Raw genomic sequence first — 26,957 nt, 5'->3', positions numbered from 1 at the left:
GGCCCAGTTTTTCTACCCCTGTTTAACAGGGGCATGTAATTACAATTTTTGATATAATATTTCAATGCAGGGCCTATTCCTGCACCCAACAAGAGTATCTGTGAGGAGTTACAGTGTTGTGGCACCACCATCACCAAAGGCCAAATTTTTCTGCCCCTGTTTAACAGGGGCATGTAATTGCAATTTTTGATATAATATTTCAATGCAGGGCCCGTTCCTGCGCCCAACAGGAGTATCTGTAAGGGGTTACAGTGTTGTGGCACCACCATCACCACCACTAAAGGCCCAATTTTCTGCCCCTGTTTAACAGGGGCATGTAATTACAATTCTTGATATAATATTTCACAGAAGGGCCCGTTCCTGCACCTACCAAGTGTAACTGTGAGGGCTTACAGTGTTCTGGTACTACCACCACCACCACCAAAGGCCCAATTTTCTGCCCCTGTTTAACAGGGGCATGTAATTACAATTTTTGATATAGTATTTCACAGCAGGGCCCGTTCCTGGGCCCACCAAGAGTAACATTGAGGGCTTACAATGTTCTGGTACCACCAACACCTAAGGCCCAATTTTCTGCACAGTATATAGAGCAGGCCGTATAATATATATATTGCTGTTCAGAGTATATAGTGCCTGGGGTATCCCCACGCCACCTTTTTTTAAATTTGTGTGCGGGGTTCCCCTTAATATCCATACCATGCCGTTTTTTTCATTGATTTTCATCTGTATTGCCAGGACCCGACAATACATTACAGCTGCGAATAGTTTTAAAAGACATTTTTTCCTTTGGAAATGTCATTTTGCTGTGGTTTTCTTCTAAACATGGGAAAAATGCGCTACTTTACAGGTATACTAAGGACACCCCCCAGGCACGATATTTAAAGGAATATTTAAATTGTTTTGTTTCACTTTAAGCATTAATAAAATCACTGCTCCCGAAACAACTTGTTTTTAAAACTTTTTTTTGCATTGATACATGTCCCCTGGGGTAGGACCCGGGTCCCCAAATGCTGTTTATGGCAATAACTTGCATATAAGCCTTTAAAATTAGCACTTTTGATTTTTTTAACATTCGTGTCCCATAGACTTTAACGGTATTTGCGTGTTCGAACACATTTTTTGCCTGTTTGCATATTCTGCTGCGAACCGAACCAGGTTGGTGTTCGGCTCATCCCTATTAGCAATACAGAAAAAGAAAACACATACACAATTAGGAACCATCTGACAGCCAGGCAACACCTTACAAACAGGAACTCAAGGCCAACAGTATAGCTCCAACGCCAATAGATAGCTGTTATAACAGTAATTCCACTTCATTTTAACCCAAAATTAAAGTTTTATGAAAGGACTTTTATTGACTGCCAATTCAGGTAACAATCTATGGTTCTATAGGAATAAACAACATTACATAAGTACCCAACTCAAATTAAGGGATGCACTATACACAGTCCCAAAATATCAATAGCATACTCCATAGATATACAATATGGTGATTACCAGGATCCATTATAACATACCATACAGTCAGACACTGTAGATGCACTATTAGTCCACCCACCCTACAGTTTATCAAGTGTATTGGGTATACCCCTACAAGTATATGTGGCTTTATAGAAGGGAAGGGCTTTATTGATAAGTGCCTTCCAGGCCAGGGCAGCAGGAGGTGTAGACTTTTTCCAAGTGAGAGCTCTCAGTCTTCTAGCATAGTAAAATAATAATGTCAAAAGGTATGTGTTACTCTCTTAGGGGCTAGGGCATCGACTAGTCCCAGGAGACACACTTCCACAGTAGGTCTAACACAGAGAGTAGTAACTTCTTCAATACATTCAGTGACCTCCAGCCAAAACCTCTGTATAGCCGCACAGTCCTAAAAAAATTTGTATAAAATCTGCCCTGGGTGAGGTGCACCACGAGCAACAGGACAACTGGGAGGGAAAAATTCTAGCCAATCTGGCCAGAGTGAGGTATATCCGATGCAGGAATTTGTATTGGATGAGATGGTCTCAAGCCGAAACCAATCTGGAAAAATTAATTTCCCAAAGATCTGCCCATTCATCCCCGTCTAACTGAGGGAACACCCCCTCCCAAGCTGCTCTGCAAGGTGAAAGGACCCTGCTGATATCCATAAATAATCGCTTATAAATATTGGACAGAGCCTTGTCTAAAGAACCATCCCGAAGCATAGACTCTATATCACTCGTAATGTGATTGGAGCATTACTAAATTGAGAATGATATGCGTGACAAAGTTGTAAGTAACGAAACAGGTGAGAGTTAGACAATTTAAATTTTATATTTCAAAGCATCAAATTGAAGGAGTGTGCTATTCCTAACAACATCCCCCACCTTTTTAATACCAAATTTGTTCCATATAATAGGGTCAGGGTATTTATAGAAGTGCGAATGCTGAGGATTTTTCCATAATGGAGTATGAGGAGAAATTACCTGACAGTCCCCTGATTCTGCTTTGCCAGCCACCACCCATGCTCTAACAGTTGCACGCATAGATGTAGTAATGGGGTAGGGGGCCCTACTACCTCGGAGCAGAAGATGCATTAGAGCCTCATAGGAACCTGCTATAGCAGCCTCCAAGGGGAGCGCCGCATCATCATCTAGAATAGTTAGCCACCTATGAGCGAACACTAAGGCTACTTTCACACTGAGGCGTTTTACAGTAGCACCTGTAAAGCTCCTCTCCTGTCACTCTTGGGCTTTCACACTGAAGGGTGAGCTTTCAGGATGCTAAAAACAGTCCTGCAAGCAGCTTCTTTGAGGTGATTTAGGAGTGGTGTATACACTGCTCCTAAAGCGTCCCTGCCCATTGAAGTTAATGGGAAGCGCCGCTGCAGCTTTTAACTCTTTTTGGGACGCTAGCGGACGCTAAAAGCGCTGCGCAAGCGGCCGAAAAGCTCTTATAAAACAACGGTAAAGCGGCACTAAATATAGCGGCGCTTTAGCACCGACGCCCCTCCCGCCCCTTTGTGAAAGTACCCTTATTGACCGGGAGGAAGTAATGAAGAAATCCATTACCACCAGCCCCCCCTTCTTTCATAGTTGCTAAAGCACCTGCAGTTTAATCCTTGGGTTCCGCCCATTCCACAAGAAGGCGGACACTAAACAATCTATGCTTCTGAAATTATATTTTGGTATCCAAACAGATGAATTACAAAATATATACAGGAAAAGGGGTATGAATTTCATTTTTAGTAAGTTAACTTCCCAATGAGCATTAGGGGCAGATTCTGCCAAGCTTGCAACCTGTGTTTTAGCGTCTGCAATAACAGAGTGACATTCAAGGTAATGAAATCAAAAACTGAACTAGGAAAATAGATGCCCAGGTACTTAACCTTATCTGCTTGTTGCAAGGAGCAGTTGGCTGGAACCCTGCAAGAAGGAGAAGGAATTTTAAGTGGAAGAATTGGGGACTGTCACGGAATGTCCCACACTCCGCTTGAGTGCTTCCGTCAGTATACCGCTTCCTAAGTTCTGGAACAGGAGTCCAATGGATCTGGCTATAGGAACCCCCAAGAACTAGACAACACTAGTCTTGGAGTACATCAGGACTGACTTTTTATTTGACATCTCACACAAATTTATACAGTAGGATGACTCAAAGCTAACCTAATTAACATGAGCTAATTTACTAAATCAATCATTTACCCAGACCAGATGACTCAGAGACATGACCTGTAGGACACAGACTTGTGGGCACCGAGCTTCACACAGTAGTATAAACACAATAGCAGGAGCTAATTTCAATTAACAATACAAACAACAATCTCCGCCCTCCTCAGCCTAGTTATCAGCAGATCGTCTCCTAGCCAGTCCTGGAGGCTAATGTGATCAGCTCACTCAATTAACAGGCTGAGTTCAGAATCAAACAAACCAATAATAGTCTCTACATACATCCTGGGAGATATTGTGGACAAGTATTACTGTCCCATTTTAAGTAGTCCAAGATATATTTTCTCACTCACCCTGTGCCAGGATAGCACAGGGTGACTTAGACATAAGAGGTGTATGGGGAGCTGAAACAAGGACATCCCCTACTTTCCAAGGGATTCTGAGTTCCACGGGCCCTCCCGTCACATCGAGATCTCAAATAAAAAGTTAGTCCTGATGTACTCCAAGACTAGTGTTGTCTAGTTCTTGGGGGTTCCTATAGCCAGATCCATTGGACTCGTGTTCCAGAACTTAGGAAGCGGTATACTGATGGAAGCACTCAAGCGGAGTGTGGGACGTTCCATGACATTGGTGACAAGCAGCGGGAAAGCTTCCGGCAGTCTGGGAAATCTAAACCTCCACCTGGATCCAAGATCAGGATAACAGACTTCAGTCACCCCAGCGGAGATATGAACCTGGCATCAGAGTTCCCGGGGCTGCTGCGGGTCATCTTTTCAACATACACCAGGACTGTGTCTGAGGATGAATACCTGGAGCTTAGGCAGCAAATTCGGGTGGAGCTCTGGATTGGAGCCCTCCAGCTCGCTGGTATAAAACAGGGCAAGTGCTTTCCAACCCAAGAGCAACGGGCCAGTGACCAACGGGCATTGCGGATGGCATTCCTGGGAGAGCGGCCCCAGGAGCAATGGGTGACTGAGTTGGACAGGCTGGTCCAGCAGGAGATAGAGCTGGACAATCATTATCGGGCTCTGCAATGGCACGCAGAGGAGGGATATTTAGGGGAGACAACAGAATACTCTCCGGAGGAATATGACTTTGGAGGCCCTGGATTGCTGTGGGAGAGCCTTACAGATCATTTTATGTTTGGCGATGAAGGGGAGCCTGACCTTGAGGACCTGCGAGAATATAGAGAGGCTATGCTCGGTCTTGCAGGGGTCTCAGAGCTCAAACCTGATCTGGACCATTTGCTAAGGAAGGAACAGCATCTGGAAAGGGCATACAGGAAACTGCTAGAACACGTTCAGCAGCATACCAGAGAATCGGCAGTGGAACATCTGAAGATTGCCGTCCCCAAACCTGAAGTGCTGACCACAGGGCAGAGCTCTGCTAACCTCTGTCCAGCACTGATAACATCTTCTGGGTTCCATGGACAGGAAATGGTGAACCTCTATCCCCAGACACCAGTTATAGAGATAGGGGATTTAATAGACTTTTCTGCTGAGGAAGAACAACCTGATGAGCCTCCAGCAGAAGAGCTGGTATTAGGGCCAAACTTCACTGTGCTCTGCCCAGCACCAACAGCAGTATCTGTGGAGTTACAACAAACTTCTCCAGCTGAAGATCTGGTAACTGAAGAGAGGGTCCAAGAACTCTGCCCCACACTTTTAGCAATTCCAGAGACTGGGGATTTAATAGACGTTTCTGTAGACGAGGAACCACCTAGCAAACCCCCAGCAGAAGTGCTGGCGACCGGACAGAGGGTCCAAGACCTCTGCCCCACACCTGTGGCAGTTTCGGAGGCCCAGGGTGAGAAGGTGGCAATCACTTCCCAGCAGAAGATACAGGGGGAGAAGGGAGAGGAGGTGTGTGTTGTCTCTCCCCAGCAGTTGGCCAGGGTGGAGGAAGTGGCCTTCCCTCCCCAGCAAAGATCAGTGCACCTGGGAGACAGTACCATAGACATGTCGTCCAAGCAACCAGATGAGGGAATGGAAAAGGAAGCAGCCAGATCACCTCCCCAATGGCAGCTACACAGTTTGGGAATGGAGGAAGCCAGCCTCCTGCTCCAACGGTTAGCCGGAGCGGAGGATGCGGAGTCCCCAGCAGAAGGGCTGGCAACAGGGCCGAGGACTGCTGGACTCTGCCCTCAACTAACAGAGGATGGATTTCCTGTGAAGGTGGATGGGACTTCAGTCTCCACCTGTATACTCCAGGGATGCTGGGCAGTTGGCCCAGATCCCCAACAGCATGACAGAGTGAGCCCAGTCACCCTGTCTTCTCTCCAGCGGCAGAAAGGACTTCAGGGAGAAGGGCCAGTCAAGGCCTCTCCCCAGCGGCAGATATGTTCTCTGAGAGAGGCAGAGGTTGGCTGGGTGAGTAATGCTTTGTTTGGAACAATTTATTTGGGGTACTGTGTGGGTACAGGCATTAGAGGACTGGAACTACTTACTAACTTTGGAGTCAACCCGTCTGGGGTCTCCTCCTGTGTTAGTCTTCTGCGGAAAGGGGAGAGATGTGACGGGAGGGCCCGTGGAACTCAGAATCCCTTGGAAAGTAGGGGATGTCCTTGTTTCAGCTCCCCATACACCTCTTATGTCTAAGTCACCCTGTGCTGCCCTGGCACAGGGTGAGTGAGAAAATATATCTTGGACTACTTAAAATTGGACAGTAATACTTGTCCACAATATCTCCCAGGATGTATGTAGAGACTATTATTGGTTTGTTTGATTCTGAACTCAACCTGTTAGTTGAGTGAGCTGATCACATTAGCCTCCAGGACTGGCTAGGAGACGAACTGTTGATGACTAGGCTGAGGAGGGCGGAGATTGTTGTTTGTATTGTTAATTGTAATTAGCTCCTGCTATTGTGTTTATACTACTGTGTGAAGCTTGTTGCCCACAAGTCTGTGTCCTACAGGTCATGTCTCTGAGTCATCTGGTCTGGGTAAATGATTGATTTAGTAAATTAGCTCATGTTAATTAGGTTAGCTTTGAGTCATCCTACTGTATAAATTTGTGTGAGATCTCAAATAAAAAGTTAGTTCTGATGTACTCCAAGACTAGTGTTGTCTAGTTCTTGGGGGTTCCTATAGCCAGATCCATTGGACTCATGTTCCAGAACTTAGGAAGCGGTATACTGACGGAAGCACTCAAGCGGAGTGTGGGACGTTCCGTGACAGGGACAACAAAGGAATTCAAAATGGACAAAGCTGACGGGGAAGTATTAGAATCACATAAAAATAATGCCATGTCATCCGCGTATAGTGTTGTCTTTTCTAGCAGACTTCCGACCTGAATACCCCACACCTCTGGAGAGGCTCGCAGAGCCACCGCCAGGGGTTCAATTAATAGGGCAAAGAGCCCAGTAGATATAGGGCAGCCTTGCTGGGTAACCCTATTCACCGAAAAAAAAAAAAAAAAAAAAAAAAAAATCAGAAAGCAAGCCATTTAGTTTAATGACCGCAGTGGGGCTATGATATAGCATACTAATCCACTGTTGGAACTGAGGGCCTGGCTTTACTTTAAGAAGGGGCTCGACCTCTACCTTTAGTATAGAACAAATTTGCTGCTCAGATACTGAAGGGGAGTTATCTTTGACATCGGATATATCGCCTAAAACAAGGATGAATTTAATAGAATGAAAAAGAAAAGCAAAAGACACTTTTCACAGTTTCTGATGATCTGGAGTTTGAGGCATCTGGAGTTTGAGGCAACAATGACCCAAAAAAAAGGGCCCAGAGAGAGACCTCATCCAAATACAAGAAACACAAATAAGGACAAAGAGAACAAGGAGAGCAGGAGTCAAACACAGAGTTATAAGATTCAGCATGATTATATGCCATCACAAAAGTCACTTGGTCACTATGACACGAGCACTGATGTTTTGAATTTTTGAGATTACTAATTTACACAAGAGATTAGGTTTCTATCCAAAGGATTGAATTATGCACCAAGATGTCACATTAAGTTATTTGACATACTTTTGGATGCTGGACGCTGACCTTGCGTAAACATTGGGAGACCACCAGTCCATTCTGATGTATTAGTTGATGCCGTGGGGGTGCCTCCCCGACATCTGGTGAGTCTGGGCAGAATCACCTTCCTGGAGTAGATACTTCTTTTAATTATTAATTAATTATGACAAATGATGAACACACAAGACACTGACATTTTTTGTTTGCTTTTGTCACTTCAAGAATAAAGTAGGCCAGTGAGTTTAAATGGCAATGCTTGAGGTTTACTGGTTTTACCTAATCAACAATCTTGTGATGCTTTGGCTCCTGAGGTTCCTAAAAATCTGGTTAATGAGAGGGAGAGCATTAGATGAATTCCAGAAACGTGGAACTTCTGCTGACGAATCTGTCCAGAGAGGTGGAGAGAAAACAGCAGAGAGATCATTTAACCAAGAGAGAGAGAAAAGCTTTGAAAGATAAATTCCTGGGTAACTATTAATATGGCTGATAGTGGTGCTGAACACAGGTGACTATTATGATGAAGCCGTGAGACAATTGAAGGATGTAAAAGCTTGTCAACATTTAAACATTTATCCAACAACAATATAAAGAAAAATTGGAACTGTGTATATCATGTGGCAAATCTTTGGGGGTGTTATAGCCATTGTATTTCTGATCATCCAGTCATCCCAATTACCGTATTCACCCTTTACCTAAAGTTCATAAAGATACCAGTGATATAAAAGGAAGACCGATTGTAGCTAGCATAGGTTCTTTGAGTGAGGGTTTGTGGGACTGGATTGATCAGTTGCTACAACCAGTATGGAGACTCCCCACATATCTCAGAGACACCAAACACTTGATACAGAAACAGAAAGATGTTGGCTTTGGGCTTAAAGGCACTAAAGTGCCATGGGGGATATTTACGAAAGGCAAATCCACTTTGCACTACAAGGGCAAAGTGCACTTGAAATTGCACTGAAAGTGCATGTGGAAGTGCATTCGCTGTAAATCTGAGGAGTAGATCTGAAATGAGGGGAAGCTCTGCTGATTTTATTATCCAATCATGTGCAAGCTAAAATGCTGTTTTTTATTTTCCTTGCATGTTCCCCTCAGATCCACAGCGACTGCACTTCCAAGTGCACTTTTAGTGCAATTTCAAGTGCACTTTGCACTTGTAGTGCACTTTGCACTTGTAGTGCAAAGTGGATTTGCCTTTAGTAAATAACCCCCCATTTTGTTAATTTAGTAGTTATGGAGATATGGCATTTGATGGGGGCGAAGTTTGCCTCACATATGCCAAACTATTCATGGATTGGCGGGAGGAGTGCTACGTCCCTGGTGGGGAGAATTCTTTTCGGCCATTTGTCAGGTTTTACTATAGACATAAAGATGACCTGATCTTTATAGTGCATTAAGATTAGGATTTTCACAAGTTTCTGGCTCATTTGAGCAAGAATGATCTCAATCTACAATACACCAGTGAGGAACATCGGAACACCATCAGCTATCTAGACTTGGTGATCCAAGGGGACCCAAAGATGGGGATTAAAGAGGAAGTAAACCCTGATGGGTTTTACTTCCTCTTTTGCTCCCTGCAAAGCCTGGAAATTAAAAGCATAATGGGCTAGTATGCATCGCATACTAGCCCATTATGTGACACTTACCTGCAAACGAATCCATCGATGTCCCCTGTGCAGGCTGCATCCATCTTCGCCCCCCTTCCTTCTGGGGGCCAGCGGACTCCGGCTCTGTGACTGGCCGGAGCCGCGTGACCTCACTCCCGCACATGCACGTGGGAGCCGTCAGTAACGGTACACGCTGGGGAAGAAATGGCACAGAGGTCCATTTCTTCACAGCGCATGCAAGTGAAATATCTCCTAAACGGCACACATTTAGGAGATATTTTCACCACCCACCTATAGGTAAGCCTTATTCTAGGCTTACCTATAGTTAAAAGTCAGGAGGGAGGGTTTACAACCACCTAAAGATCTATAGGAAACCCATAATTAGAAATTCCCTGTTACATGCATATAGTTGTCATCCTTTGTACACTATCAGAGCCATTCTTGTTCAATCGTTTTTATTCAGCATTTCAAGCAATACAATAGAAAGCGGAGAAAACCCCGTGACAGATTTTTACAGAATAACCTACGAAAAATGTCAACATTCAGGCTAAATTCCCTCCTTGGGTCTCTGATTAGGAACTTAAGGCGTGGGAAGAAATGGACATTCATTTCTCATTGATCATGGTCCCATTCAGCCGCGATTGAACTTCAGAAAAGTCTTGTACTGGGGACCTCCATGAGTTACAAATCATCTACTTTGTGGCAACAAAATGAAGGAGATACGTTTTGCAGCTGTAAATGTGAGAGGCCCTCGGGGAGTTTGTTTAGCAGTGCTTTAATTAGATCTTTAAATAGGTTACGGCCCAGAATGGTATTGGTTAAGGTGTACACTTGGATCCATAGCCTGCATACCTTTGGGCAGGCCCACCAAATAAGTAGCATAGTGCCTTCCTTACCACATGTCCAGAAACAAGCCGGGGTATTGGGGGGCGAAAGCAACAATTTAAGCTGGGATGAGATACCATCTAATTAAGACTGTACAAATTTGTCATAGCTAGTATGTTATGGGAGGCCAAGGTCCTACTCCCCTTGGATAATAAATAATGTCCTTTAGGGTACATCGTGGAAGTGCGGTTTGTATCCAGTATCAATATTCTGAGGCCTGGAGAGTACGGGTCCAAGTGACATCTGAAAGCATTTAAAAGCTGTCAAGGTGGCAGAAGCCAGGGCATTTTGATTCAGGAAGAGATAAAATGGCAGAGTTACATATACTAATACATATACTGATATAATTCTGTGCTAGGAGGCGAATGCGTTTCTTGAAAATGTGTAAAGGGTTTGAGCCCAATCAAAGCCATTCTAAGAGGTCAGTATATCAGACTGAGTAGGAATTGTACAGATACAGTCAACTTTGGCAAAGAATCACAGGATCTTGCCAATCATTTTAAAGAAGGAGGTTATAGTGAAAGGATCATTAATACGGCCTATAAACATGCAAGGGATAGTGACAGATCGGGATTGATTTGCTAAAGGCAAATAGACTGTGCACTTAGCAAAGTGCAGGTGTACTCTGCAAGTGCAGTTGCTCCAGAGCTTAGTAAATGAGCAGAAGCTCTTCTGACACCCATCATCCAATCATGTGCAATCAAAAATGCTGTTTTTTAAATTTTTCTTGCACGTGACTGGGTACTCTTTGCAAAGTGAAGCTTTACCTAATTTCCTAAGCTCTGGAGCAACTGCACTTGCAGAGGGCAACTGCACTTTGCAAAGCGCACAGTCTATTTGCCTTTAGTAAATCAACCCCATAGGGGGTTGATTTACTAAAGGAAAATCCACTTTGCGCTGCAAGTGCGCTTGAAAGTGCACTTGGATGTGCAGTTGCTCTCAATCCAAGTAGGGTAGATCTGAAATGAGTGGAAGCTCTGCTGATTTTATCATCCAATCATGTGCAAGCTAAAATGTTTTTTAATTTTCCTTGCATGTCCCCCTCGGATCTACAGCGACTTTACTTCTAAGTGCACTATCAGTGCACTTTCAAGTGCACTTGCAGTGCAAAGTGGATTTTCCTTTAGTAAATAACCCCCATAGTCTCCTATAAAGGATAAACCACATATGAAACGTGATCAGCAAGAACAAAGTATTTTATCTACTAGACATAGTTTGGAATTTATGAAGGTGCAACGCATAACAAATCAATATATTCCCATTTTATTTGAGGATTCCAGTTACAGGGATATCCTAGGGCGTTAAGTTTGCATCGCAAAATCTCCCAGAATTGGAAACATTTTATCCCTAAGCTTGTTCATTAGACCTAAAGTTGATGCTAGTAGTGGGCTAAGGACCCAAGGGTTGTTTAGATAAGGAGGCATGAGGTGTTCCTGTTGTGATCACTTGGGACAACCTCTCTGCAGCTACAGGCATTGCAAGCTGTCAGAAACCATGAACCAGACCGAGATAGAAGTACAGTAAAACCACACTTGTTTATTAATAAAAATAAAAAGGTAAATAGAGTAAGCGTAGTCAAAGCATAGCCAGAGTCCAGTAACCGGATCGGGTAGTCAGCCAAGCCAGAGTTCAGTAACCAGATCGGGTAATCAGCCAAGCCAGAGTTCAGTAACCAGATCGGGTAATCAGCCAAGCCAGAGTTCAGTAACCAGATCGGGTAATCAGCCAGGCCAGAAGTCAGGGATCCAAGTAGAGGAACAGCAAGCAGGATAAGGAGCCAGAAGGGATGTCAGCAAAGCCAGTCTTTAAACAGGAATGCAGGAGAAGGTTTCTTGTGATGTGACCAAGGTGAAGGCAGGAATTAAGTGAGCTGGAGATCTTTAGGTAGGTGGGACTGATGGGCAGATCCACAACAGCTGGTTAACTGTGGAGAGAGATGAGAGCTGGCAATTAGCTGACAGCTGAGCGGCCAGCTCAGAGAAGGAAGGGCTGAGCCAGCCCTGACACAAACAAAACTAGGCAATTGGTGAATTCTAATACATGTTAAGTAATCTATGTTCTTGTGAAGTATGCAATGTGCAATATGTTAGTGGTACCACTAGGAGGTTGTCTGATAGACTGAGGGATCATTTACAGAATATAAAGTCTAATATGCAGACTAATGTGACTAAACATTTTTTAGATTTACATGCGAAGAGTACTGATTCTTTGAAGATACAAATTATTGAATGTGTTGATAGATTGATTAGAGGGGGAGATGGTTTCTCTAAACCAGGGGTCAGCAACCCGTCCATCATGATCTACCCATCGATGGGCGGCAGGTAATAATTAGATCGCTTCCCTTGGTTGCCGATCCCGAAACCTGGAGAGGGGAGGCTGCGGTAAAGGCATTTAGTGAAACTGACTGTAGGCTGTATTTTCCTCCCTGCAGCAGCTGAATGCTCGCTTCTTCTCCTCTATAGGCACAAGGCTGTATTATCTTACCCTGAGGGCAGGTGTGGGAGTAAATATAAGATGGCTGGCCAATTAACCTAGTGGGTGACAACAGTTGACTAACGGTGTTGGTCCAAAAATAGATGAAGTCACTGCTACCCAAACAAACTTCAACCACATTCATCAATATGGTCAAATGTCCCAACATAAAGGGCCAAATATTCAATCAATAGAGGAAAGTACTGTGCTGACTACAAATATAGGTGATCAAGTGTGCATAACAGCAATCCGCCTGATTTGGTGTATTGGAGTAGAGAAGATAGGTTCCTCAGCCACAGCTCGATCCGTCCAAACACTTGAGCTGTCAGCCAGCTACAGCAGGGAGCAGTGAGCCGTGGGAATCATTTCCACTCTGTACACTAATGAGCCTGTCTTTTATATTATTTTTTGTGGGGTAAATAAAATATCTTGTATATTTAATAAAAAACAGGGAGCACTTTCAGTTCTTTTTCTTTTATATGGTTTCCTCCATGAGCTGTCTTCATCGGAAAACAAGTGCTAACTATGTATAGCTGACCCTAGCTCTTAAAGGGAAAAGGCGTGTGTGACCTTTTTAATTGAAAGGTTTAAACTGAAGATTATACCTCTGGTGGCAGAGCTCTTTTTTGATTGACACCATGGGATTTTACATAATCTATTCACTGGCCAAGACACGGATCCAGATCAATGGAAGGCCATCTGAAAAACAATAATTACCAAGGTGTCCTATTCACATCATAATGTTGTGTTCAAATGCAAAATGTATGTCAATAGACATCTTAAAGTATGTCAATGGACTTCAGCGTGCGTTAAAACGTGACTAAAATGGATGGATACTGTTCCCCTTAAGTGTCTGTGTTTAGCTGCTGTATTGTTTTACCATGATGACAATGAGGCTGCCAAGTTGGCTTCAATCGAGCTCAAGCTGTGTTCGTTCCCCATCCAGGCTTGATCACTGATAAGCATGCAACAGTATAAGAATCTCTTTTGTATTCAGAGCCCTGCGCTGCTCACTCCTCATTAAGGCTGTATGGCAGGTTTGACTTTACCATATTATTGCCATGAGCAGTATGCAAATAGCTTAGTCTTGGCATTTGAGCATCTGCATTTGAAAACTATATTTCTATGTAACATGTTCCAGCATCTGCATCCTCTCCCCCCCAATTCCTCCCTCCCTATGACAACAGGCGGGGGATCTTCTCCCTGCACCCGATGTCACAATTTGAAAATAGTGCAGCCATGTGGGGCACCGCCCACACAGCCGCATCATTTAACCACTGTTTCCCAGTGCGGCTGATGGCTTATAGTTCTCAATGAACTATGAGAGCGCTGGAGAGTGCTCTCATAGTCCATTGACCTTCTTGCTCTCAGGTAGATGCCTGCCTGTACGAGGTATGGACAGACAGCTATCCTGAGAGTCTGCAGGAGCCTGAGATTGCACCTGTGATCTGCTGATCACAGTTGCAATGCTCTGCAGGCTCCTTAGAAAAATAAATAAATAATAAATGCACATTTGTCTACCTGCAAAAAATGTGCATTTCGTATTTTTTTTCAATATGTGAACTTATCTCCTTTAACGATTGATCATCAGGCCTTGTAATTCTCTGGACAGTCATCAAACCATGGGTGACAGATATTACTGAGCTCAGAACATATTATAAGGTACAGTGCCTTGAAAAAGTATCCACACCCCTTGACATTTTCCACATTTTGTCATGTTACAACCAAAAAACATAAATGTATTTTTTTTTGGATTTTATATGTGATAGACCAACACAAAGTGGCACACAGTTGTGAAGTGGAAGGAAAATGATAAATGGTTTGCAATTTTTTTTTACGAATAAATATCTGGAAAGTGTGGCCTTCATTTGTATTCAGCCCCCCCGAGTCAATACTTTGTAGAGCCACCTTTTGCTGCAATTCTTTTTGTGTATGTCTCTACCAGCTTTGCACATCTAGAGAGTGATATTTTTGCCCATTCTTCTTTGCTTTCAAGCTCTGTCAGATTGGAGGAGAACATCTGTGAACAGCAATTTTCAAGTCTTGCCACAGATTCTCAATTGGATTTAGGTCTGGTCTTTGACTCGGCCATTCTAACACATGAATTTGCTTTGATCTAAACCATTCCATTGTAGCTCTGGCTGTATGTTTAGGGTCGTTGTCCTGCTGGAAGGTGAATCCCTGCCCCAGTCAAAAGTCTTTTGCAGACAGGTTTTCTTATAAGATTGCCCTGTATTTGTATCCATCTTTTCATCAACTCTGACCAGCTTCCCTGTCCCTGCTGAAGAAAAGCATCCCCACAACAAAATGCTGCCACCACCATGTTCCACGGTGGGGATGGTGTGTTCAGGGTGATGTGCAGTGTTAGTTTTCTGCCACACATACGTTTTGCTTTTAGGCCAAAAAGTTAAATTTTGGTCTCATCTGACCAGAGCACCTTCTTCCACATGCTTGCTATGTCCCCACATGGCTTCTCGCAAACGGGACTTCTCATGACTTTCTCCTTGCCACTCTTCCATAAAGGCCAGATTTGTGGAGTGCACAACTAATAGTTGTCCTGTGGACAGATTCTCCCACCTGAGTTGTAGATCTCTGCAGCTCCTCCAGAGTTACCATAGGCCTCTTGGCTGCTTCTCTTGCCCGGCCTTTGAGTTTAAGTGGACGGCCATGTATTGGTAGGTTTGCAGTTGTGCCATACTCTTTCCATTTTCGGATGATGGATTGAACAGTGCTCCGTCAGATGTTCAAAACTTGGGATATTTTTTTATAACCTAATGCGGCTTTAAACTTCTCCACAACTTTATCCCTGACCTGTCTGGTGTGTTCCTTGGACCTCATGATACTATTTTTTCACTAAGGTTCTCCAACAAACCTCTCGGAGCTTCACAGAACAGCTTTATTTATTATTTATTAAATTACACACAGGTAGACTTTATTTACTAATTAGGTGACTTCTGAAGGCAATTGGTTGCACTAGATCTTAGTTAGGGGTATCAGAGTAAAGGAGGCTGAATATAAATGCACACCACAGTTTTCAGATATTTATTTGTGAAAATGTGGAAAACCATTTGTCATTTTCCTTCCACTTCACAATGATGTGCCACTTTGTGTTGGTCTATCACATAAAATCCCCATAAAATACATTTAAGTTTTTGGTTGTAACATGACAAAATTTCAAGGGGTATGAATACTTTTTCAAGGCACTGTATATATGTCAAAGTCAGACAGATCTGATAACTCATTGTTTGGTGCTGAAGTAACTTGTGCAACCCCTCGGTTATATAAGTTCTCTGGTGTTTAACCCTTTGGCGTTGGCTGCACGGCGCCTGGTCCATAGCGTCAAATTCTCGCATATTTGCGTTAACTACCCCAATACACTTGTGCCAAGAGCGCGCGTACTGTGCGCTCTTCGGCAAAGTTACTGTCGCTTTACCGAAAGCTCCCGCTGGCAAGGAGTTTTCAGACCACGTGACAGCTGTGACAGCCAATCACAGTGGTCACATGATCTTAAGCCGCGCTCCCGCCTCCCAGCATCATAAACCTCTTAAAGGGGCCAAGAGGTGAAAGGGGTTGTAAAGTCTGTTTTTTTGTTTTTTTTTTAAATAACAAATATGTCATACTTACCTCCTCTGTGCAAGGGTTTTGCAAAGAGCGGCCCCACCCCACAGCGCTCCTGGCTCCTCTTCTTCTTGAGTGCCCCGACGGAGAAGTGTTTTCCCTGGGGGCACGCTCCCATGTCCTGCTGCTGCGTCCATTGGCACAGACAGCAGGTCCCGTCCCCGCCCCACCAATGGCTCCCGCTGCTATCAATCTATCCAATGAGGACCAGAGACACCATCTGGAGCTGGTGTGCTGGTTCCCGTTGCTGGAAAGACCGGGTTCAGGTAAGTAAAAGGGGGGCTCTGGTGGGAGGGCAGCTGCAGCAGAGGAGGTTTTCACCTTAATGCATAGAATGCATTAAGGTGAAAAACCCTGAGGCTGTACAACCCCTTGAAGTAAACCAGGATAACATTACATTGCTAGAGCATTAAGCTGTGGTTTAGTCTGTAAGGCTTCTTGAGCTGTGGCTTTCTACTGGAAGTTAATTGCTACTGGTAGAAGATGGTATCTTTTGCTGTGTACAGTATCAACATTTGTGTGGTGGATGTGAAGTGCTGCAGGCATTTGCAGAGGTCTCTGCATTGAGAGACAAAATAGTGTTGCTAGTAGGAAGTACAGGAGACAGCTCTGTATCATTGCAAATATAATTATTCAGTTGTGTGTTCAGCCAGATTTCGGCCCCTCGTAAACTACTTCAACCAACAGTTTGTAGCCTTGTTTACTCCCGATCAAGTTGTCTGCGTTGATGAGTCCCTGATTAAGTTTTCTGGTCGCTTGTCTTTCAAACAGTATCTTCCCAGCAAGCGTGCCAGATATGGGGTCAAGATGTGTAAGCTCTGTGACAGGGCCACAGGCTATACATATAGTTTTATGGTTTACGAGGGAAGAGATAGTCACGTAGAGCCGAAAAACTGCCCAGATTACATAGGGAGCGCTGGTAAGATTGTGTTGGACTTTTAGTCGCTTATTTGATCATGGAATGGCACATGTGGCATCGTGCGATATAATTGCCGGGACTTACCCCAGCAGCTTGTAGATTCCCGTCTTAGGCTGGGGGAGAGAACCTGTTTGAAGTGTAATAATTGTAATAATTTGCTCTCTGTGAAGTGGAGGGATAATCAGAATGTTTTCGTTCTGTCCTCCCTTCACACAGACATGACAGTCCAAATTCCTACGGCTACTGGTGTTGTGGAGAAACCCCTCTGTGTCCACGAATATAACCTTGATATGGGAGGTGTGGACCTCAACGACCAGTTGTTGGCGCCGTACCTAGTTGCCCGTAAGGCCAGGCCTGGTACAAAAAAGTGTCTGTATACTTATTTCAATTGGCTCTGCTGAATGCTTATGTGCTATAAAAAGCTTCAGGACGAACTGGATCCTTCCTTAAATTCCAGGAAGAGATCATCACAGCCCTTCTGTTTCCAGACGGTGCTCTGGCCCAACTTCCCAATCCAAATGCAGTAAGCCGCCTGCATGAGAGGCATTTTCCGCGTGTCCTCCCTAGTACCCCTACCCAACGAGCCCCCCAAAGAAAATTGGTCTGTAGAAAGTGCGGAATGACATCCGCTATTATTGTCCCTCCTGTCCTGACCATCCTGGTCTTTGCATTGGTGAATGTTTTGAATGCTACCACACACTAGTGGAGTATTAGGATAGGGTACAGCACTGGACAGACTAGGACACACTTTCACAGGGTCTCCAAAGATGCCATCGCATTTTGGGAGACCCGAACCCTTACAACCGTTACAGTTACAAATAAAAGTGTAAAAAAAAAAGAAATGAAAAAAAAAAATGGTTGTTTTATTGTTCTCTCTCTATTCTCTCTCTCTATTGTTCTGCTCTTTTTTACTGTATTCTACACTGCAATGGTTTATTGTTACTATGTTTTATCATGTTTGCTTTTCAGGTATGTAATTCTTTTATAATTTAATGTTTACTGTGTTTTATTGTGAAACATTTTTTTGTTTTCAGGTACGCCATTCAACTGTAGCACTGATTTATTTATCTTGACAGCAACAGCGTTTGCTCCCATAATACGTAAATCGGCGACTTTAGCGCTGTAGAAGGTGATTTCACCATCACAGTTAAAAAAAAAAAAAAGAGCATATATGCCGAAGCAGGGGGTGGAGGGGCGATTTGCCCCTAACATTATGGGCGGATTGCCCCCATGCTTTCGGATATATTTTTTAGGTACAGATTGCGTTAAAAAATGTTTTATTTTTACTTTTATTGTATTTGCTTTGCAGGTATGGTATTGTATGTCTTACTGTTATACTGTAATGTTACTTTGTTTTACTGTTAGCCATCGTTTGCTTAGCAGGTATGCCATTCAGCTTAAGCACTGATTTATTTATCTTGACAGCTACAGCGTTTGCTCCCATGATACGGAAATCAGCGACTCCAGCGCTGTAGGAGGTGATTTCACCACCACAGTTAAAAAAAAAAAAATGGTGCATGCATGTATGCCCATCATTAGAAGTGGGTGGATGAAGGGCAGCATTCTAATGGTGGGCATACCCACCGATCAATCTCTTTTTTTCATGCAGCCCACAGGCTGCATGAAAAAATGAACATTACAGTGTATGCCCAACAAGGACCAGCAACGTACTGGTATGTTGCTGGACTTTGAGTGGTTATACCACAATGATGCCTGCGGGTTTAGGTATCATCTTGGTATTATTCTTTTCAGCCAGCGGTCGACTTTTATGTAAAAGCAATCCTAACAGCTTATTAGCCTCTAGACAGCTTTTACAAGCGGTGGGAGGGAACTCCCACCGTCTTCCATCCTTTTCTCGGGCTCACCTGTCCCAACAGGGAACTCGAGAATGCAGCCGGTGATTTTGCCAGCTGACCATAGAGCTGATCAGAGACCAGAATGGCTCCAATCATCTCTATGGCCTAAGAAACCGGAAGCGACGAGCATTTCATGACTTAGATTTCGCCAGATATAAACAGCGCCATTGGGAAATTGGCAAAGCATTTTATCACACCGATCTTGGTGTGGTCAGATGCTATGAGGGCAGAGAAGAGATCTGGGGTCTAATAGGGTCCCCCCCCCCCCCGTGCTCACACGCAAAGGCTTCGATCTGGTGTCATATGTACACAGCAATTGCACCATACATGTGAGGTATCACCGCAAAGGTCAGATTGAGGGCAGTCATTTTAGCAATAGACCTCCTCTGTAAATCTAAAATGGTAACTTGTAAACACTTTTAAAGGCTTTTAAAAATGTATGTAGTTTGTCCCGGCTGTAAACACTTTTAACCACTTGACGACCGCCTCACGCCGATGTACGTCGGCAAGGTGGCACGGACAGGCAAAATCACGTACATATACGTACCAAGATGCCATCGCATTTTGAGAGACCCGAACCTGGAACCGTTTACAGTTATAAAAGTTAGTTACAAAAAAAAGTGTAAACAAAAAAAAAAAATATATAAAATAAAAAAAAATAGTTGTCGTTTCATTGTTCTCTCTCTCTCTATTCTCTCTCTCTATTGTTCTGCTCTTTTTTACTGTATTCTATTCTGCAATGTTTTATTGTTATTATGTTTTATCATGTTTGCTTTTCAGGTATGCAATTTTTTATACTTTACCGTTTACTGTGCTTTATTGTTAACCATTTTTTTGTCTTCAGGTACGCCATTCACGACTTTGAATGGTTATACCAGAATGATGCCTGCAGGTTTAGGTATCATCTTGGTATCATTCTTTTCAGCCAGCGGCCGGCTTTCATGTAAAAGCAATCCTAGCGGCTAATTAGCCTCTAGACTGCTTTTACAAGCCGTGGGAGGGAATGCCCCCCCCCCACCGTCTTCCGTGTTTTTCTCTGGCTCTCCTGTCTCAACAGGGAACCTGAGAATGCAGCCGGTGATTCAGCCAGCTGACCATAGAGCTGATCAGAGACCAGAGTGGCTCCAAACATTTCTATGGCCTAAGAAACCGGAAGCTACGAGCATTTCATGACTTAGATTTTGCCGGATGTAAACAGCGCCATTGGGAAATTGGGAAAGCATTTTATCACACCAATCTTGGTGTGGTCAGATGCTTTGAGGGCAGAGGAGAGATCTAGGGTCTAATAGACCCCAATTTTTTCAAAAAAGAGTACCTGTCACTACCTATTGCTATCATAGGGGATATTTACATTCCCTGAGATAACAATAAAAATGAATAAAAAAAAAAAATGAAAGGAACAGTTTAAAAAAAGCAAAAAAAAAAAAAAAAAAAAAAAAAAGCACCCCTGACGCCCCCTGCTCTTGCGCTAAGGCGAACGCAAGCGGCGGTCTGTCGTCAAACGTAAACAGCAATTGCACCATGCATGTGAGGTATCGCCGCGAAGGTCAGATCGAGGGCAGTAATTTTTGCAGTAGACCTCCTCTGTAAATCTAAAGTGGTAACTTTTAACCACTTGACATCCGGAGGACGTCATATGACGTCCTCGACTTTCGGGGCTTATATCTGAATGATGTCTGAGGCTACAGACATCATTCAGATACCGGCATTTTCAGCCGGCGATTCCGTACACCATAAGAACGATCATAGCGGCTGTTCCGCCGCTTGATCGTTCTTACGGGCGGCGGGAGGGGACGTCCCCCCCCCTCCCGCCGCCCTCCGGTGCTACTACCGACTCACCTCAGCGATCGGTGAGTCGGATAGCGGATCCGCCGGCGCCGGATGTTCACCATAGAGATTTCCGGCGGACCAGATGGTCGCCGGAGTCTCTATGATCGTTCGGAGGCCGGGCGCGATGTTATGACGTCACGCCCGGCCTCTGCATTCAAAAAAACGGCGCCGCTTCAGCTGTGAAGCGGCGATCGTTTTATTTTTTTTTTTGATTTTAGGCTTCCCAGCCTAGAGGTGAGATGTGGGGTCTTATTGACCCCATATCTCACTGTAAAGAGGACTGATCGTCTCATATTCCTATTACAAGGGATGTTTACATTCCTTGTAATAGGAATAAAAGTGATCAAAAAAAAAAAAATTTTTTTAAAGTGTAAAAATAAAAATTTTTAAGTAAAATTAACAATAAAAAAAAAAAAAAAATTTTTAAAGCGCCCCTGTCCCCGTGAGCTCGCACGCAGAAGCGAACGCATACGTAAGTCCCGCCCACATATGAAAACGGTGTTCAAACCACACATGTGAGGTATCGCCGCGAGCGTTAGAGCGAGAGTAATAATTTTGGCCCTAGACCTCCTCTGTAACTCAAAACATGTAACCAGTAAAAAATGTTAAAGCGTCGCCTATGGGGATTTTTAAGTACCAAAGTTTGGCGCCATTCCACGAGCGTGTGCAATTTTGAAGCGTGACATGTTAGGTATCTATTTACTCGGCGTAACTTCATCTTTCACACAATGCAAAAAAATTTGGCTAACTTTGCTGTTTTGTTTTTTTTTTAAAGCATGAAACTGTTTTTTTTTAAAAAAAACGCGTTTGAAAAATTGCTGCGCAAATACCGTGCAAGATAAAAAGTTGCAATGACCGCCATTGTATTCTCTAGGGTCTCTGCTAAAAAAACATATATAATGTTTGGGGGTTCTATCTAATTTTATAGCAAAGAAATGATGATTTTTGACATGTAGGAGCGAAGTGTCAGAAATGGCCTGGATGTGAAGTGGTTAAAGGCTTTTAAAAATGTATTTATTTTGTTGCCACTGCACGTTTGTGCGCAATTTTAAAGCATGTCATGTTTGGTATCCATGTACTCGGCCTAAGATCATCTTTTTTATTTCATCAAACATTTGGGCAATATAGTGTGTTTTAGTGCATTAAAATTTAAAAAAGTGTGTTTTTTCCCCAAAAAATGCGTTTGAAAAATCGTTTCGCAAATACTGTGTGAAAAAAAAAAATGAAACACCCACCATTTAAATCTGTAGGGCATTTGCTTTAAAAAAATATATAATGTTTGGGGGTTCAAAGTAATTTTTTTGCAAAAAAAAAAAAACTTTTTCATGTAAACAATGAGTGTCAGAAAGGGCTTTGTCTTCAAGTGGTTAGAAGAGTGAGTGATGTGTGACATAAGCTTCTAAATGTTGTGCATAAAATGCCAGGACAGTTCAAAACCCCCCCAAATGACCCCATTTTGGAAAGTAGACACCCCAAGCTATTTGCTGAGAGGCATGTCGAGTCCATGGAATATTTTATATTGCGACACAAGTTGCGGGAAAGAGACAAATTTTTTTTTTTTTTGCACAAAGTTGTCACTAAATGATATATTGCTCAAACATGCCATGGGAATATGTGAAATTACACCCCAAAATACATTCTGCTGCTTCTCCTGAGTACGGGGATACCACATGTGTGAGACTTTTTGGGAGCCTAGCCGCGTACGGGACCCCGAAATCCAAGCACCGCCTTCAGGCTTTCTAAGGGCGTGAATTTTTGATTTCACTCTTCACTGCCTATCACAGTTTCGGAGGCCATGGAAAGCCCAGGTGGCACAAAAACCCCCCCAAATGACCCCATTTTGGAAAGTAGACACCCAAAGCTATTTGCTGAGAGGTATAGTGAGTATTTTGCAGACCTCACTTTTTGTCACAAAGTTTTGAAAATTGAAAAAAGAAAAAAAAAAAATGTTTTTTCTTGTCTTTCTTCATTTTCAAAAACAAATGAGAGCTGCAAAATACTCACCATGCCTCTCAGCAAATAGCTTGGGGTGTCTACTTTCCAAAATGGGGTCATTTGGGGGGGTTTTGTGCCACCTGGGCATTCCATGGCCTCCGAAACTGTGATAGGCAGTGAAGAGTGAAATCAAAAATTTACACCCTTAGAAATCCTGAAGGCGGTGCTTGGTTTTCGGGGCCCCGTACGCGGCTAAGCTCCCAAAAAGTCCCACACATGTAGTATCCCTATACTCAGGAGAAGCAGCTGAATGTATTTTGGGGTGCAATTCCACATAGGCCCATGGCCTGTGTGAGCAATATATCATTTAGTGACAACTTTTTGTAAATATTTTTTTTTGTTTTTTTTTTTTTGTCATTATTCAATCACTTGGGACAAAAAAATAAATATTCAGTGGGTTCAACATGCCTCTCAGCAATTTCCTTGGGGTGTCTACTTTCCAAAATGGGGTCATTTGGGGGGGTTTTGTACTGCCCTGCCATTTTAGCACCTCAAGAAATGACATAGGCAGTCATAAACTAAAAGCTGTGTAAATTACAGAAAATGTACCCTAGTTTGTAGACGCTATAACTTTTGCGCAAACCAATAAATGTACACTTATTGACATTTTTTTTACCAAAGACATGTGGCCAAATACATTTTGGCCTAAATGTATGATTAAAATTTAGTTTATTGGATTTTTTTTATAACAAAAAGTAGAAAATATCATTTTTTTTCAAAATTTTCGGTCTTTTTCCGTTTATAGCGCAAAAAATAAAAACTGCAGAGGTGATCAAATACCATCAAAAGAAAGCTCTATTTGTGGGAAGAAAAGGACGCAAATTTCGTTGGGGTACAGCATTGCATGACCGCGCAATTAGCAGTTAAAGCGACGCAGTGCCAAATTGGAAAAAGACCTCTGGTCCTTAGGCAGCATAATGGTCCGGGGCTCAAGTGGTTAAAGGCTTTTAAAAATGTATGTAGTTTGTCCTGGCTGCACGTTTGTGCGCAATTTTAAAGCATGTCGTGTTTGGTATCCATTTATCTTTTTTATTTCATCAAACATTTGGGCAATATAGTGTGTTTTAGTGCATTAAAAGTAAAAAAAGTGTGTTTTTTTCCCCAAAAAATAGAGTTTGAAAAATCGCTGCGCAAATAATGTGTGAAAAAAAATTTTCAACACTCACCATTTTAATCTGTAGGGTCTTTGCTTTAAAAAAAATATATATAATGTTTTGGGGTTCAAAAGTAATTTTCTTGCAAAAAAAATATTTTTTCATGTAAACAAAAAGGGTCAGAAAGGGCTTTGTCTTGGTTAGATTTTTGCAGATGTCATTTATTTTTGAAAATGAAGATTATTTTTTCTTTTTTCAAAACTTTGTGACAAAAAGTGAGATCTGCAAAATACTCAACATGCCTCTCAGCAAATAGCCTGGGGTATCTACTTTCCAAAATGGGGTCATTTGGGGGGGTTTTGTGCTATCTGGGCATTTCATGGCCTCCGAAACTGATAGGCAGTGAGGAGTGAAATAAAAAATGTACACCCTTAGAAAGCCTGAAGGCGGTGATTGATTTTCAGGGTCCTGTACGTGGTTAGACTGCCAAAAAGTCCCACACATGTGATATCCCCATACTCAGGAGAAGCAGCAGAATGTATTTTGGGGTGTAATTCCACATATAACTTTGCCATGTTTGAACAATATATCATTTAGTGACAGCTTTGTGTAAAAAAAAAAAAAAATATTCCATGGACTCAACATGCCTCTCAGCAAATAGCTTGAAGTGTCTTATTTTCTAAATGGGGTCATTTGTGGGGGTGGGGTGGTTGTGCTATTTTGTTATTCTTTCATGGCCTCCCAAACTGATAGGTAGTGAGGAAGTGAAATCACCATTTTACGCCTTTAGAAAGCCTGAACGCGGTGCTTGATTTTCTGGGTCCTGTACACGGCTAGACTCCCTAAAAGTCTCACACATGTGGTGTCCCTGTACGCAGGAGAAGCAGCAGAATGTATTTTGGGGTGTCATTTCACATATGCCCATGGCATGTTTGAGCAATAGATCATTTAGTGACAACTTTGTGCAAAAAAAAAAAAAATGCCATTTTCCCGCAACTTGTGGCAAAATATAAAATATTCCATGGACTCAACATGCCTATCAGCAAATGGCTTGGGTTGTCTACTTTCCAAAATGGGGTCATTTGGGGGGGTTTGTGCTATCTTGGCATTGTATGGCCTTTGAAACTGTGATAGGTAGTGAGGAGTGAAATCAAAAATTACACCCTTAGTAATCCTGAAGGCGGTGCTTGGTTTTCGGGGTCCTGTACGTGGCTAGGCTCCCAAAAAGTCTCACACATGAGGTATTCTCATACTCAGGAGAAGCAGCAGAATGTATTTTGGGGTGTAATTCCACATATAACCATGGCATGTGTGAGCAATATATCATTTAGTGACAACTTTGTGTAATTTTTTATTTGTTATGTAATTTTTCAATCACTTGTGATAAAAAACTAAAATATTCAATGGGCTCAACATGCTGCTCAGCAATTTCCTTGGGGTGTCTACTTTCAAAAATTGGGTCATTTGGGGGGGTTTGTACTGCCCTGCCATTTTAGCTCCTCAAGAAATTAGATAGGTAGTCATAAACTAAAAGCTGCGTAAATTCCAGAAAATGTACCCTAGTTTGTAGGCGCTACAACTTTTACGCAAACCAATAAATATACGCTTATTGACATTTTTTACCAAAGACATGTGGCTGAATGCATTTTGGCCTAAATGTATGACTAAAATTGAGTTTTTTGAATTTTTTTATAACAAAAAGTAGAAAATATCATTTTATTTTCAAAATTTTCGGTCTTTTTCCGTTTATATGGCAAAATATTAAAATCGCAGAGGAAATAAAATACCATCAAAAGAAAGTTCTATTTGTGGGAAAAAAAGGACGCAAATTTCGTTTGGGTACAACATTGCATGACCGTGCAATTACCAGTTAAATCAGCAGAGTGCCAAATTGTAAAAAGTGCTCTGGTCATTGAGCAGCCAAATCCTCCGGGGCTGAACTGGTTAATTGAGACAAGTACACACTATAGACTATGTTTTGTTTATATTTCATGTCTGAGGTTTACAACTACTTTAAGGGCCAGATCACACCACATGCAGTCCAGTGCATTTTTTTTCTGCATCATAAATGCATAGAAAGTAGGTTATATTATTTTCAATGGCATAGTTCACTTCAGTGCTTGCAGTTCCAGTGCATTCTAGTTTCAGAAAAAAAGTGGGACATGCTGCATTTTTCCTGCACTGAACTATACTGGAACTCTGTAAAATGCATCTGGAATGCACCAAAAATGCACTGGAACACATATGTCCTTATTTAGGATTAAGAAAAAAAGAGGGAAAAAAATGCACTGGACTGCATCAAAAACGCACTGGAACGTGTCAAAAACGCGAATGCTTTAAGCATCTGGAACGCATCCGGACTGCGTTTCTATGGTGTGAACTGGCCCTAAATGTGATTTATGATGCAAAAATGAGAAAAAGGAGGTTACATGGGATATCTTGTAGGAAGTACACTGCTACTGGCCCTGTATATAGATGTGTGTTCCTTATCTGTAAGGGAGGTATTACACAGAACCTTTCAGTCATTTTTCTAACTTTAGCACTGTTGCTGTGTACAATGGCTAGTATAAGTAGGTAACTAAATGCTGGATTTTATGTTTAATAATGTTTGTCATTTTTTTTATGTAGTTTGATGTGGGGGTGTACAGAAGTTACAGTAAAGGGCCTCAAAGTGATGACTCATGAAAACTGCAGTAAGGAGCGCTTTGCTGATCTTCTTATAGAGGAACAGAAAAATATCAGGTAAAATATGAATTGATCAAGCAATGAACTAATTTTGGAAGTAGATAAACAGAGACCGCAGGTTAAGTGATAAGAAACATGTTTTTCACAGTAGTAATGGAAAATGAGAATGGTATACCCACTGTTGTAAAAACAAATTATAATAAATATTACCAAAAAATGGTGCTATGACCACAGAAAAACACAATGACTTTTTAGTATGGGTTTCTAATGGCCCTACAAATGTTTACTTATCAAAACTAGCAGATTTATGACATGGAGTAAAGAGTTTTCTTTAACAAGTATTTAGAAGTTAGTGGTGCAATTCAATTCACCGCAGCACTCCCTAGTATATTTTGCCTTGTGT

General features: G+C 42.5%; 1 protein-coding gene across 1 annotated transcript in view; it reads left to right on the top strand.

Annotated features, from left to right (window-relative positions):
- The window catches only part of TEX14 (testis expressed 14, intercellular bridge forming factor), an 84,728-nt gene extending 58,080 nt beyond the window's left edge, over positions 1 to 26,648 (top strand). The window contains exon 6 of the mRNA XM_073617957.1: positions 26,498 to 26,648. Coding sequence (XP_073474058.1) covers positions 26,498 to 26,615 — 118 coding nt within the window. The 3' untranslated portion in view covers positions 26,616 to 26,648. The remainder of the gene's footprint in view (positions 1 to 26,497) is intronic.
- The last annotated feature ends 309 nt before the right edge of the window (positions 26,649 to 26,957 follow it).

This window comes from Aquarana catesbeiana, linkage group LG02 (genome assembly GCF_042186555.1).
Source record: "Aquarana catesbeiana isolate 2022-GZ linkage group LG02, ASM4218655v1, whole genome shotgun sequence".
NCBI classification, from domain to species: domain Eukaryota; kingdom Metazoa; phylum Chordata; class Amphibia; order Anura; family Ranidae; genus Aquarana; species Aquarana catesbeiana.
This window is presented reverse-complemented; position numbering and strand designations above follow the sequence as displayed.